General features: G+C 39.6%; 1 protein-coding gene across 8 annotated transcripts in view; it reads right to left on the bottom strand.

Annotated features, from left to right (window-relative positions):
• SASH1 (SAM and SH3 domain containing 1) overlaps positions 1–12,208 on the bottom strand; it is a 233,322-nt gene that overhangs the window by 49,006 nt on the left and 172,108 nt on the right. For all 8 annotated transcript variants that reach the window (XM_019746922.2, XM_074333692.1, XM_019746921.2 and 5 more), the window contains one exon: positions 8,463–8,564. In XM_019746922.2, the coding sequence (XP_019602481.2) occupies positions 8,463–8,564 (102 nt within the window). The remainder of the gene's footprint in view (positions 1–8,462; positions 8,565–12,208) is intronic.

Genomic DNA, 12,208 nt, shown 5'->3' with positions numbered 1-12,208 from the left:
CCACACTCCTCTCACCGGGGCTTAATGGATTTTCTGTGTGTACTTATTGCATTAGGTGAGACATCCTAATTAAACCCCCAACAATGCTCTCCACTGGTCTATCCCTTCTTCTTACCTGCAAGCTCCCAGTATATAGGGACTGGCATGTAGTAGGTGCTCAACACACGTCTGCACAATGAAGGAATCAAAGAATGTTCGCGATGGCATTGCTTCACCTACACTCTGGGTCAAAAGTGCAGGGAAGGAAGTGGCCTTTTAGGAACTCATTATGCAATGCTATTGGCATTATACTAGTGATGGTACAATCAACTCTGGAACATCAGAAAGTGTGGTACAAAGAGGGAAAGGCACAGGGACAGAAAAGAGACTAAAGGGATAGTTCTACAGAAATCATTCTGTGAATAATTCGTTTTTGAGTTTGGTTGTATGAAAATATGGCTTTTCAAATGAGGCTCGTTAGCTGATGACTAATGGTAATTCCAAGAGTTCTGATATAGTGGATTAACTGTGGCTACTTAAACATTCAAGTGGACCCTGAACAAGGGATGGGTAGACCGTGACTTCAATAAACTGGCCGAGGTTAGAGGCGGCCCAGACTCTGGATCCTACTCATGAAGCTCAGGAGCCTGGGAGTCCCTGCAACCTGCCTGTTATATAAGATTGGGCACCAGGGCAAATGATTGAAGGAGGAATTAACATGTGATGAATCAATAGCATTAACCAAGTGTTAGAAATCCTCTCGTATCACCAACATCCCCTGAGGTTATTCCCAAGAGCAAAATGAGGAACTGGCATTGCAAATCTAAATGCCAATCCCTAACTGAAATGGTATTACAAATATCTGTACTTAAGATATAATCAGCCAGCAGGGGAAATGTGGTATATCCTGTCTGCTATTCATGGATTAGGTTGGACCAATGCAACTGACATTTTTATAGCTCAACAGCCAATATGTCCAGTTTCACATGACTCAACCTAATAAAAGAAACAACAGACCAGAATGCATCAAAAGCTATCTTAAATTAAAATTAAAAACAAAACAGGTATCCTCAGATGATATAGTACCTGAGTAGTCTGTCATAATTTATTTTTGTTCACATGGCCCTGAGTATGTTGAGGAGGGTCTGAAGGCAACACCCTAACTCCCTGTAATTGTATAAACCAGTGGAGACAGATATGTACCTAGTCAGTTTGCCAGGTGCAAGGAGCCAAATTTCCAGTTATTGGGGGGCCTGTCATGAGAGTGTCCTCTAACATAACACATATGGAAGCCCACACCCACACACTCAATGAGACCATCTTGTTAGCACTATGACCCTAGGTCATTTCAGAACAATTAATGGCTCTTTCTTTCCAAACAGTACTCCTACAACTAAACATGCTTACTGAAATCATACCAGACCCACAACAATACCTTCTGAAACAAAAAATAAACTGGTTATGTGACTGATAAAATTATAACCAAGTAAATATGCACAATTTACATTAAGCTTTTCTGACAACTCTAGCCTATCTGCTATAATACGTAAGCATAAGCATTGCTACCACGTCAGTGATATATACACAAAAACAACATTTTTATGGGAATTCAAGTATTTTAAGAAAAGCAGTTCACAGAAAGGCAGAAGCTCTTCACCTAAAGTAACAGAAGCTGGCATTCACTGGGTATTTACTTTGTGCCAGTTCATCCTTGCAACACCCAATGGGATAGATAAGCCTGCCCCTGTTTTTCCAGATGAGGAAACTGAGGCAGAAAGAGATGAAACAATTTGCCCACAGTTGCAGAGTTAATAGATGGTAGAGCGAGAAGGTGGAGCAGGGATCTGAACGCAACATCTGACTCAAGCCTGTGAACTTAACCAGCCCTCTCGCCTGCCCACGCTGGGCAAACGCCTGGCTTTTCTGAGGCCAGAGCCTCCTTCTTGTCTAATTTTGTTTAAATATGATGATCTTAAGGACTCACAGCAAACACACGCCTCAAACGTTGGCCCTTGTCCCAGGCAGAAGGCTGGGGTGGGATGATGGTGTGGAATAAATGACAAGAAGGCATCTAAGCAGTGGTTCTCGGTCAGTTTATATCCAGTTAAACCAAAGTTCATTTTCTCAAGACTTCACTATGTATATTGTCCCAATAGTCTGATTTTGCCTCTTAGTCTCACTATAAGCCGGTCTAAAGAATGATTATTTTTACTCTTCAGAAGAGAATTTTAATTATCTCCTTACTTTACTATCATTTTAGTTTCAAAATCACTTGTATTAAAATTAAGAGTAATATTTCTTCCTGTACATTCTCATCCAGCCAAATAAAAAAGAAATTTATAGAAAGTATTTGTAAAAGTCTGAATAATCATCTGAAGGCTTCGAGTATGCATTAAAAGACCAGAAATCAAAAGTTATTTTTAACACAGTTACATTTAGAAAGATTTAGAAAAGTGTTAATTATTTGGGCACAAAGTAACAAAGCATGGTATATAGAATTGCTGATATCTGGCCCAAGGATACAGGGTACAAATACCCTCTGGCAAATTATCTACTCTCTCTCAAATTTTCTTATAAAACACAATGTAAGAATAAAAGTAGAAGAAGGTTCACCATTTTTGTGAAGATTACTGTACAGATAATGCCAACTCTAATACTGTGGTATGTATGAGTCGCTGCATAATTTCTGCATCCAATGAATATTCAATCAAAGGCAGCAAAAATATGAAAATCATGTATTTTTTCAATTGCTGAATATATCTAAAGGTGGAAGAAAATTTTGTATAGTTATCATGTGTTGTCATTAATGAAAGTCTTCTTTAATAATAAGTCTTCTTTTGGGATTTCCCCAAATGAAAAAGCTAATAATGTTGGTTTATAGTCTTCTTTTAACACCTTTGAAATATAGAAATTAAGTCATTCACTATAAGAACCACCAAAAAAACAACTTGGTGGTAGGCTCTCCTGTCTGTCAGTACGTTGTCTTTCAGGAAGTTCTAGCCTACGGCAACTCTCCCTTCAAAAACATCAAACCTGAAACCTCTGGTTTAAAGACAACGACTGCTATTGGGGCAGGTGAAATGACTCTGAAAAGCCTAAGGAAAACCCAGCAGCTGGCAAGAGATAAATTTATGGTTTATAATTTTAGAAAGCCCCAAAGAGTCTTGCATTATGCCACCCAAAACATCTCATAATATGGGGATATTTTAGGTGAGATCTTTAAAGTCCTCAATCAAGGAAGCACTTAAAATAGTATTTTGGAAAAAGTGGAAGAAGTGACCACTTCGCTTTCTGTCTCTGTTACCCCCAAATTTTGGACCCAGTTCAACCACAGGGCTCCCCTGTAAATCAAACTAGGTTAGTGACAAAGATATATTTAGAGTTGGAATAAAAAGCTATAAAGAGAGGCACACGTGGCTAGAAGGTATTATTATAACACTGCAGTTATGACATTATAGCATTCTTTGAGCAAGTATTTCCCAACTCTAAAATTTCTCCAAATGTAAAAGTGATCAGTTTATGATATGATGACTTGCTTTACAAAATAACTCAATCACAAAATATTTTACCATAGTCGCTTCTTAGAGCTAGTAAGGAGCTCCAGATAGGGAAACACAATTCCAAGTTATTTGGAATATATTCTGTGTGAAGTGATACAACTGAATCGGACCAAAATAGATGTTTGGAACGGACGTTAAGAGCTCTGGTGTTTTTATTGGCCGTGTTGTTTTAATTTTGCCTTATACGTTATGTATTTTAAACATAATTTGAATGGCATCATAATCAAATACATTCCAATTTGACATTTTTTGGAAAGATGCTTCTTCGCTGCAAGCATTTTCACTAATATTTAAGTACCAGATACAGATCACCAACTCTTAACTACCAACTTTGTAGAATCGTAAAAACTGATTTACTGAAACTTGTACCTTGAGAACAAGTTATAAAGCCCAATAAGATGAAGAACCAAGTTTCTTTAAGCATTTTCTTAACCAGAAGGTAAACTGAACCTCAAGGCTTAAAATTGTTGAAAGCTTAAAATTTGAACTCATAACATTCCCCCTTGCGGGAAGCAAATGAAAGCAAAATTTACCAAAATAACATGAAAATATTAAAATAAACATTCAGATATTTAATAAGGAATCAAGTTAAGTATTCAACCGGAAACTCTTTTACTAACATGAACACTCACAACAGAAGTTTATTATTAATGTAAAGCTGCAAAGAACAAATCCTCCTCTGGCAAAGAGAAAGCTATTTTTCACTTGCCCTGGTAGCTATCTTTAGTACTCTACACTCTTGGAAACCAGGAATGTGAATATAGATTTATTGTGAAGCAACACGCAATTATCTAATACCAGTCACGGGGGTGGGGAAGCCTATGAAATCCATGCAAATGAAATCCGAAAGCATGGCAGACGTCAATATAGGCATTGAGCTCTGGTGACAAAGGCCTTATGGTCCTCGAAACTTTCATGGCCTGGGCATTCCCAACTATGGCCAGCGGGCTATTTACATCTCAGTATAGAAAAGAATCGACAGAAAACGGAAAAGCACTGGCTCTCGCATAAAACACAATCAGAGCGCCTAACCCATGGAGGCTGCAGAAAGAACAGGGGGAATTATCTGACACTAATTACTCCGCTATCAGGCCAATCTAGAATAATTGAGAAGGAATATTTTGGATGGAGTTTCTTGCCAAATCTCCATAAAAACACAGGACAGACCAAAGTCAGGGTAAAAGGGGTGAGTGCCACGTCCGTCAGGATGGCAATCAAGTTCAAGCAAACTTCAGTGCCAGCGGTGGGTGGCTGTAGCAACGAACGGCGTGACTGGAAGTGGCCTTGGATGTTTGCAGAAAATGAGCCAGCGAAACACATAGGGGACATAATAAGGCTTCAGAAAACTCTCTCTATTGATGAATACCCTGTCTTCACCAACGTCCCTTAACAAAAAGAGAAGTCATTTCTTTAGAACTTCTGGAAGACGACGCTAGAAGTGGAGGGAGCTTATAGTATTCCTCTGGCCCGTTGTCCAGTAGCAGAGACTGAACTTACGTTGCGCCATCTATGAAGAAACAGTTTGCTAAGAAGCTAACAATATACGTGTGCCCATGGCATCCCAAGTCTGTGTGTGCACGTGTGGGGGTGACTTGACCTCTGCAGGGCCCTGCAGGGTACACGCCATCGGGGCAGGACCTGTCTCCCTTTCTCCTTCACTTCACCCTTGGAACCTGAATGTTTAGCATCATGCCTGGTACACAGCCGGCACTCTGTAGACATCTCCTAAATGAGCAAAGAAATGCTCAAGAGAATAAAAGGTCCAACCTTTAAGAAATACCCATTTCATTCTGACCATTTATATTGAGGTCTTTGTTCTGACTCACCCTGTGAAAGGGGTCCATGCTTAATACTGCTTTCTTAGCAGCTCGTACAAAAGCCTAGAGTACTCAATTTATATTCACTTTTCCCTAAATGACACAAGCATCTCTCTTTGCTGCCTAAGCGTGTGGGGTTTTACTCCAGTCCTAGTTCTCGGAATGGATAGCCTTATCACCCCCTCCTTGACTCAGATGTGATAAATCAGGACAGTCTACAGTGAGTCTGATACTAAAGGACCTCTGTGGACAGCTGGGTCTTTGTGTTCTCCCCCGAGTTGGGTTTGACTCACTTCAGTCCTGAGTTACTATATTTATTCTTCATGATTCCTTAGGTTCATAATTTACATTTATATTATGTTAGTCGTTAGGAGTTGGGGATAAGAGACCCAAAACAGGCACACTGAAAAACCACGGACATGGCTCTTTTGATTACCTCATAGTCCCAGAGCACACTGCTGGCTAGCATATGACACATTTATTATTATAAATAGTAATGCCTCAGTCTCTTTCACACAAGAGCAAACAAGGCAGGACTTCCAAATTAATAATCTTTCGGGTTTTTGTTTTTTAGCTGCAATAGAAATCTGGTGCCTGATTCAGGAAACCAGGGAAAGAAGGTAGTAGGAGGGTTGTATTTATTTCTGATAAGCTAGCAATTGTTGCTTAGATGCAAAGGCAAAAACTGAAAAATGTAGTCACAAAACACAAAACATGCTCTAAAGCAGCCAGGAAGGGTGAACACTCAAATACAACTTTGTTCATTAAATATTTTTCAAACCCACTATATGAGCTGGACACTGAGCTAGGCCCTCAGTGGAGACACACGGCAACAGAGCGTGCCTTTCTCACTCCAGGAGCTTAGTATTTCCAAGGAGGCAGAAATACTTGGACGACTGTATGATTACAATCATACGATTGTATGAAATACTTGTATGATTACTTCTGGTACTCTAGGATAACTGTCAGGCTTCATGTATAAACTAGTTAGCAAAAACACAGAATGGGAAGCAATCAACTATACATGAGGAGGTTAAAGAACGTTTCACACAGGAGGTAGTAGGTGGGCTTCACCTTGCAGGATGCCTACATCTTCACCTGGAAAAATCTGAAGGAGGAGATTTTCGGGAGAGGAAATTGCATGAATGAAAGCAGAGAGTATGAAAATACAAGCTGTGTTCAGTATTGTGTGCGGGGTCCAATGTGGCTGGAGTGGAGACTATTAGGAGAGGAGGTGACAGAAATAAACCCTCGCATATATCGTCAAGTAATTTTCAGAAAGAGTGCTAAGACCATTTAATGGGGAAAGGATAGTCTGTAACAAATGGTTTGGGAAAACTGGATATTTACCCGCAGAAGAATCATACGTAACCATTAACCTAAAATGGGTCAGAGACCTAAACTTAAGAGCTAAAACTATAAAACTCTTAAAAGAATACATAGGGGGAAATCTTAATAACATCAGTTTTGACAATGATTTCTTGGATATGACATCAAAAATAAATACAGGCAACAAAATATAAATTGGACTACCAAGACAGTGAAAAGGCAACCCATCGAATGGGAGAAAATATTTACAAATCATGTATCTGATAAGAGAGTAGCCTCTAGAGCAGGGGTGTCCAAACTGCAGCCCACGGGCCAACTGTGGCTCGCAATCCATTGTTAATTGGCCCGCAGCAAATTCCACAAATATATTTAGTTTACTTAAATAAACCAGGTGAAGCAATACGTACTTCACCTGGAGTGAGTGGCCCGGCTGTTTGTGTATTTTACTGCATATGGCCCTTCGTGAAAAACGTTGAAAAAAGTTTGGACACCCCTGCTCTAGAATATGTAAAGAACTCTTACAACTTCACAACCAACAGCAAAACAAACAAGCCAATTCAAGAATGGGCAAAGAACTTGAACAGGCATTTCTCCGAAGATGCACAAATAGCTGATGAACACATAAAAGGATGCTCAACACCGTAGGCATTAGGGAAATGCAAATCAAAACCACAATGAGATACCAACTCACACCCATTAGGATGCCTTTTATTTAAAAAAAAAAGGCGGGGGGACGGGAATCACAGGTGTTGGTGAAGAAGTAGAGAAACTGGAGCCTTCATGCACTGCTCTCAGGAATGTAAAATGGTACAGCCACTGTGGAAAACAGTATGGTGCCTCCTCAAAAAGTGAAACATAGAGTTACGTAATGATCCTGAAATCCTGAAATTAGGTATATGCCCCAAAGAACTGACAGCAGGAACTCCAAAAGATACTTGTACACCAATGATCACAGCAGCATTGTTCACAACTGCCCCAAAGCTGAAATACCCAAGGGTCTATAGACAGATGCATGGATAAACAAAATGTGTATATGTACAGTGGAATAAGTGTTTCACTTATTCATCTATAAAGTTCTATATATGCTGCAACATGAATGAACCTTGAAAACATTGTGCTAAGTGAAATAAACCAGATCTAAAAGGACAAATGTTTTATGATTTAACTTATAGGAAGTACCTCGAATAGTCAAATTCATAGAAACAGAAAGTAGAATGGTGGTTGGCAGGGGCTGTGGGGAGAGGAGAATGGGGAGTTATTGTGTAATGGTTATGGAATTACTGCTCTGGATTTTGAGAAAGTTCTGCAAGTGAAATATGGTGATAATTGCACAGCACTGTGAATACTTAATGCCAATGAATCGAACACTTAACAATGCTTACAATGGCAAATTTTAAGTTATGTGAACATTAACTACAATTAAAAATAAATACCAGCATGAGTAACACTATTCTGACTGTAGATGAGTTTCTATCAGGTAAAGGAAACTGAGTTAACATGTAAGAAGAAACTTCTTTTCAGATCCAGGTGGGAGTTGGGAATTGCGAGACGAAATCACAAGGCTGAAACTGTGCAGGCTGTCCCTTCTTACCCTGTTTCGCCAAAAATAAGACCTAGCCGGACAATCAGCTCCAATGCGTCTTTTGGAGCAAAAATTAATATAAGACCAGTTTTTGCTCCAAAAGACGCATTGGAGCTGATTGTCCGGCTAGGTCTTATTTTCGAGGAAACACGGTACTGGAGGTGGTCAAGATGCTCAAAGAGAAAGCGAACTTACATTGCAGTTGGATGAGCCATCGCATGTGGGGTAAGAACCGTCCGGCCAGTCGGCGGGGTCCAAGGCAGCTGACTGCCGGTGCTGGGCCTCGTACTCCTTGAGCTGCCACGAGAGGAAATGGAAGATTGAAATGGAAACAATGGCCAATGCTATCTACTAAGCAGCAGAAAGAACTCTTTGCAGAAAGAACTTCTTCATGTCACTGTTGGTGACAAAGGGCCAGCCAAAGACAAGGTTCTCAAAGCCAAAATGGAAGACCCACACCCTGCCTACCTGGTTTTCGTCTCAATTAAACCAACAGGCACAACCGCCTCTTCGGATTCTGTATTCTAAAAAGAACCTCAATTTTCTCCTTCCAACATCAGAACTCATCTTTCACAGTCCAATTCTAAGTTCTAAAACGAAATTGCCTGTAGTGTAGCCCCTGAATTACCTCTCTTGGTAGAAGACACAGAGGTAGACGATGCACATTTCAGTGACACCGAGGTGGAAGCCTGAAACCGATTTTTATAAAATCACTTGCTTTTCTTGTTCTAGATGGCTTCAAGTTACCAGTTCAGCATTATCGCCTATAAATGTTATGGGATGTTTGGGGACCCTTGTGGGTGAGAGGAAAATATTAGGTTGGTGCCAAAGTAATTGCAGCATAAAAGGTTAAAGATAATTGTAAAAACCGCGATTACTTTTGCACCAACCTAGTAACAAGGTATCGAGAATATGTTCAGAGACATTTTTAAAGTTGAGGTTTAGCGACTAGGTTTCCACATTTTGAAAAAGACAAGTGGAATATTACAGAACATTAGCAAATTTAACGTAGCAGAATTTGATGAAGGATCTTTCCGAAGGGCAACTGTGAGGAGTTCCAGGTGTGTTTTCATAAAACAGAGACATTTAACTCTGCCACATAATACAATGAAGTTGTCACTGCATTACAAATTCTACTATACAGCAGTTTTTACATATGGATTTAAGACCCTGATCAAATCATGTTCCATGAACGAAGAAGCCACCAGGAGACGGGTTCTGTCCCATCTCCTGTTGAGGTCGGGCGTGTCCTCAACCACTGGAGCTATGTGGATGTAGTAAAGCCACACACTGAAAACATCCCTCTAGCAACTTTCCAAAGCATTACTGCTACTACGAAATTCTTTCCTGTGCATACATGTGACAGGAGATGGATCAGGGGAAGGCAGACAGTACTGATTAATGGGTGAGAGTTTAGCTGCAGAGCAAAATACCAGCTGAGAGACCTTGGGCAAATGACTTAACCCCTCTGTGCCTCCGTTGTTCCACCTGGAAAATGGAATGACAATAAGTCCATCTCACAGGACTGTTCCCAGAATTAAATAAGATATGCATGCAGCAAAGCTCTTAGCACACTGCACCTGTGCAGACTTAGTACCGTCGCATTATTACAATCTCCCTGTGGTTTCAGATAAATGAGAGCTCAAAGTTCACATCAACTCAGGATACTTGCCCTTTTGATATTTGGGGCACTAATATCATGTGAATCTTTCGAGTATAACATGAGGGGCATTAGTATTGCTCTAATCTTTGTAGCACATTGAACTTAGGTATTTGAATGTTCTTTCCTTTCAGGTATATTGATTTCTGAAATGCTAGAATCTCCTGGTATGATCGAAATAGCTGCCAACTGAAATCTGGGGTTAATATTCATTTTCTCCAGGTCTGTGCTCTACTTTTGTACTCAGCTTGAGTCCCAACTCCTAGGAGCCACTAAATGAGCTTCGTCGTTAAAAACAAGACAAATTCCTAACTAGTCACTCATCAACAGAATTAATATTTTTCTTCTGCTATCTGTACATTTCCATCCTTTACTTTGAGGCCCAGCAGCTACGAGTATATTTATCCTAATTTCAAAATGTTATGTGCATTTCACAGGCAAAAAACAGCCTGGTTATTTACATAATTACATTTTTGATATTCCACTCAGCTCCTGAAGAAGTTTTGACTTAAATATAATTTCATGAAGGAAGGACAATTTATGATTTCATTTAAAATTTATACATTTTAAAGCAAATTTATGGTGTTTTAGTTTAATTCCAGCAGCTTTAAAATAATACGTTTTAAACTGTGTGTGTGTATATGTGTGTTTGTGTGTGTGTGGGTGTGTAAGAGGAAATACTCCCTCCATCCTATTTTCCTTAGTCTTACAGTTTCCTTAGAGTTGGAAGTCTATGACATAATTCTTATAGGGGATGACCATCTTTAGTAGATTAATGCTTATTCTATCTCTCTAAGACTTTTAGAGAGAGATTTCTAAAGTGTCCCCATTTCTAAGAGTGCTTATTGTACAGGACATTCATGTTATATCTACTCTAAATCCTCTCCAGCTGCAATTTCAATTCACTTCCTCTTAGTCTGTCCTCAGTTGATATTAAAACAAAACTCTCTTCAGTACATCCTGAAGCTGTACTGTTTAATAATCCTTCAAATACTTGAGGACAGAGATTAAGTTCTTTTCTGTGATAAATCCTTTCCAATTTTACCCCATGGGACCTACTAAAACAACAACAACAAAACCCTCCATCACTTTGTTGCTTCCTGACAGACTCTCTCCATGAGCCGCTCTAGTTGCCCAAATCTCTGTGATTGATGCACAATAGCTGCTATAAGGTAATAATTCAATAATACATATATATAACCCCCCCTCAGTTCATATTGTGTACTCTGGTATACCAGATGTCCACATTCCCTTTACAAATCTGTTCACCTATTCTTTAGTTCCTATAGCGATGGGCTCACACCCATACCCTACTTTGGAGAACTATCCATGGTTGATAGAAGTTGTCTCTCCAGGGATGCCTAGAAGAATACTCCCTCTTCCCCATCAGTTTTCAGCCTCTTTTTCTCTGGCAGGACAAACTCTATAATGTAATTCACCTTCCAGAGCTCCCCGCTCCCTAAGGAATCAGGCTGATACTAGATTTCTCCTGAAATCACATCTCCATGCAGCTTCTTCCCCTGTCTCTCTTGCTTCCCCCCCTCACTCAGATTTCTCCAGAAAGCTAGCCGTTAATAAATCACATGCACAAGAATCCCCATGTCAGGCTCTGCTTCTCGGGAACTTGATGTAAGACAGCTATCATTAGGAAAAGTTCACAATGCTACAACATCAGTCATGACAAACATCAAGTACTTTGTTAAAAATATTCTAAGGACTCTACTTTGGACTTTTACACAGATGTGCCCTTGTGGAATCAGACATATATTTATCAGATGAATAAATATATAGTATTTATTAATTACAGCAAGTTAATGAGCAGTCTTTAGTAATGATAGTATTTTTTTAGAAAATACGATTATTAAATCATGGTCACAGAGCTCTCTCAATTTCTGATAGACAACGCTTCCAGTCAAACTGTGAAAAGACATATTTCTCTATAACACAGCTCCATCATTGCCAGGTACCATCACACCAAAACAACAATGTTCTCTTCTATCCGAGGCTTTAACAGTGAGCTTATTCCCTTCCCTCTCATCCTTACTCAACACCACAAAAATTACCCAGATAGATGAATAGCCTGTGGCTTCCAAATCTCATGGGCTTTCTAGACCCTGGAGAACTAGTGCAAGATTTAAGGACCCTAAACTTACTTGCCAAGAGCTATGTGTGCTCTTAAAATTAGCACCTGGAAGTTGTGATATTTGGAATAGATCAATTACCTTGATTCCCCCTAAACATTTTTTTACTAATGAGCTGGACTTCCTTAAAGCACATGTAG

Source organism: Rhinolophus sinicus, linkage group LG05, assembly GCF_036562045.2.
Source record: "Rhinolophus sinicus isolate RSC01 linkage group LG05, ASM3656204v1, whole genome shotgun sequence".
Lineage (NCBI taxonomy): Eukaryota > Metazoa > Chordata > Mammalia > Chiroptera > Rhinolophidae > Rhinolophus > Rhinolophus sinicus.
The sequence above is the reverse complement of the archived record's forward strand: the minus strand, read 5'-3'. Positions and strand labels throughout refer to the sequence as shown.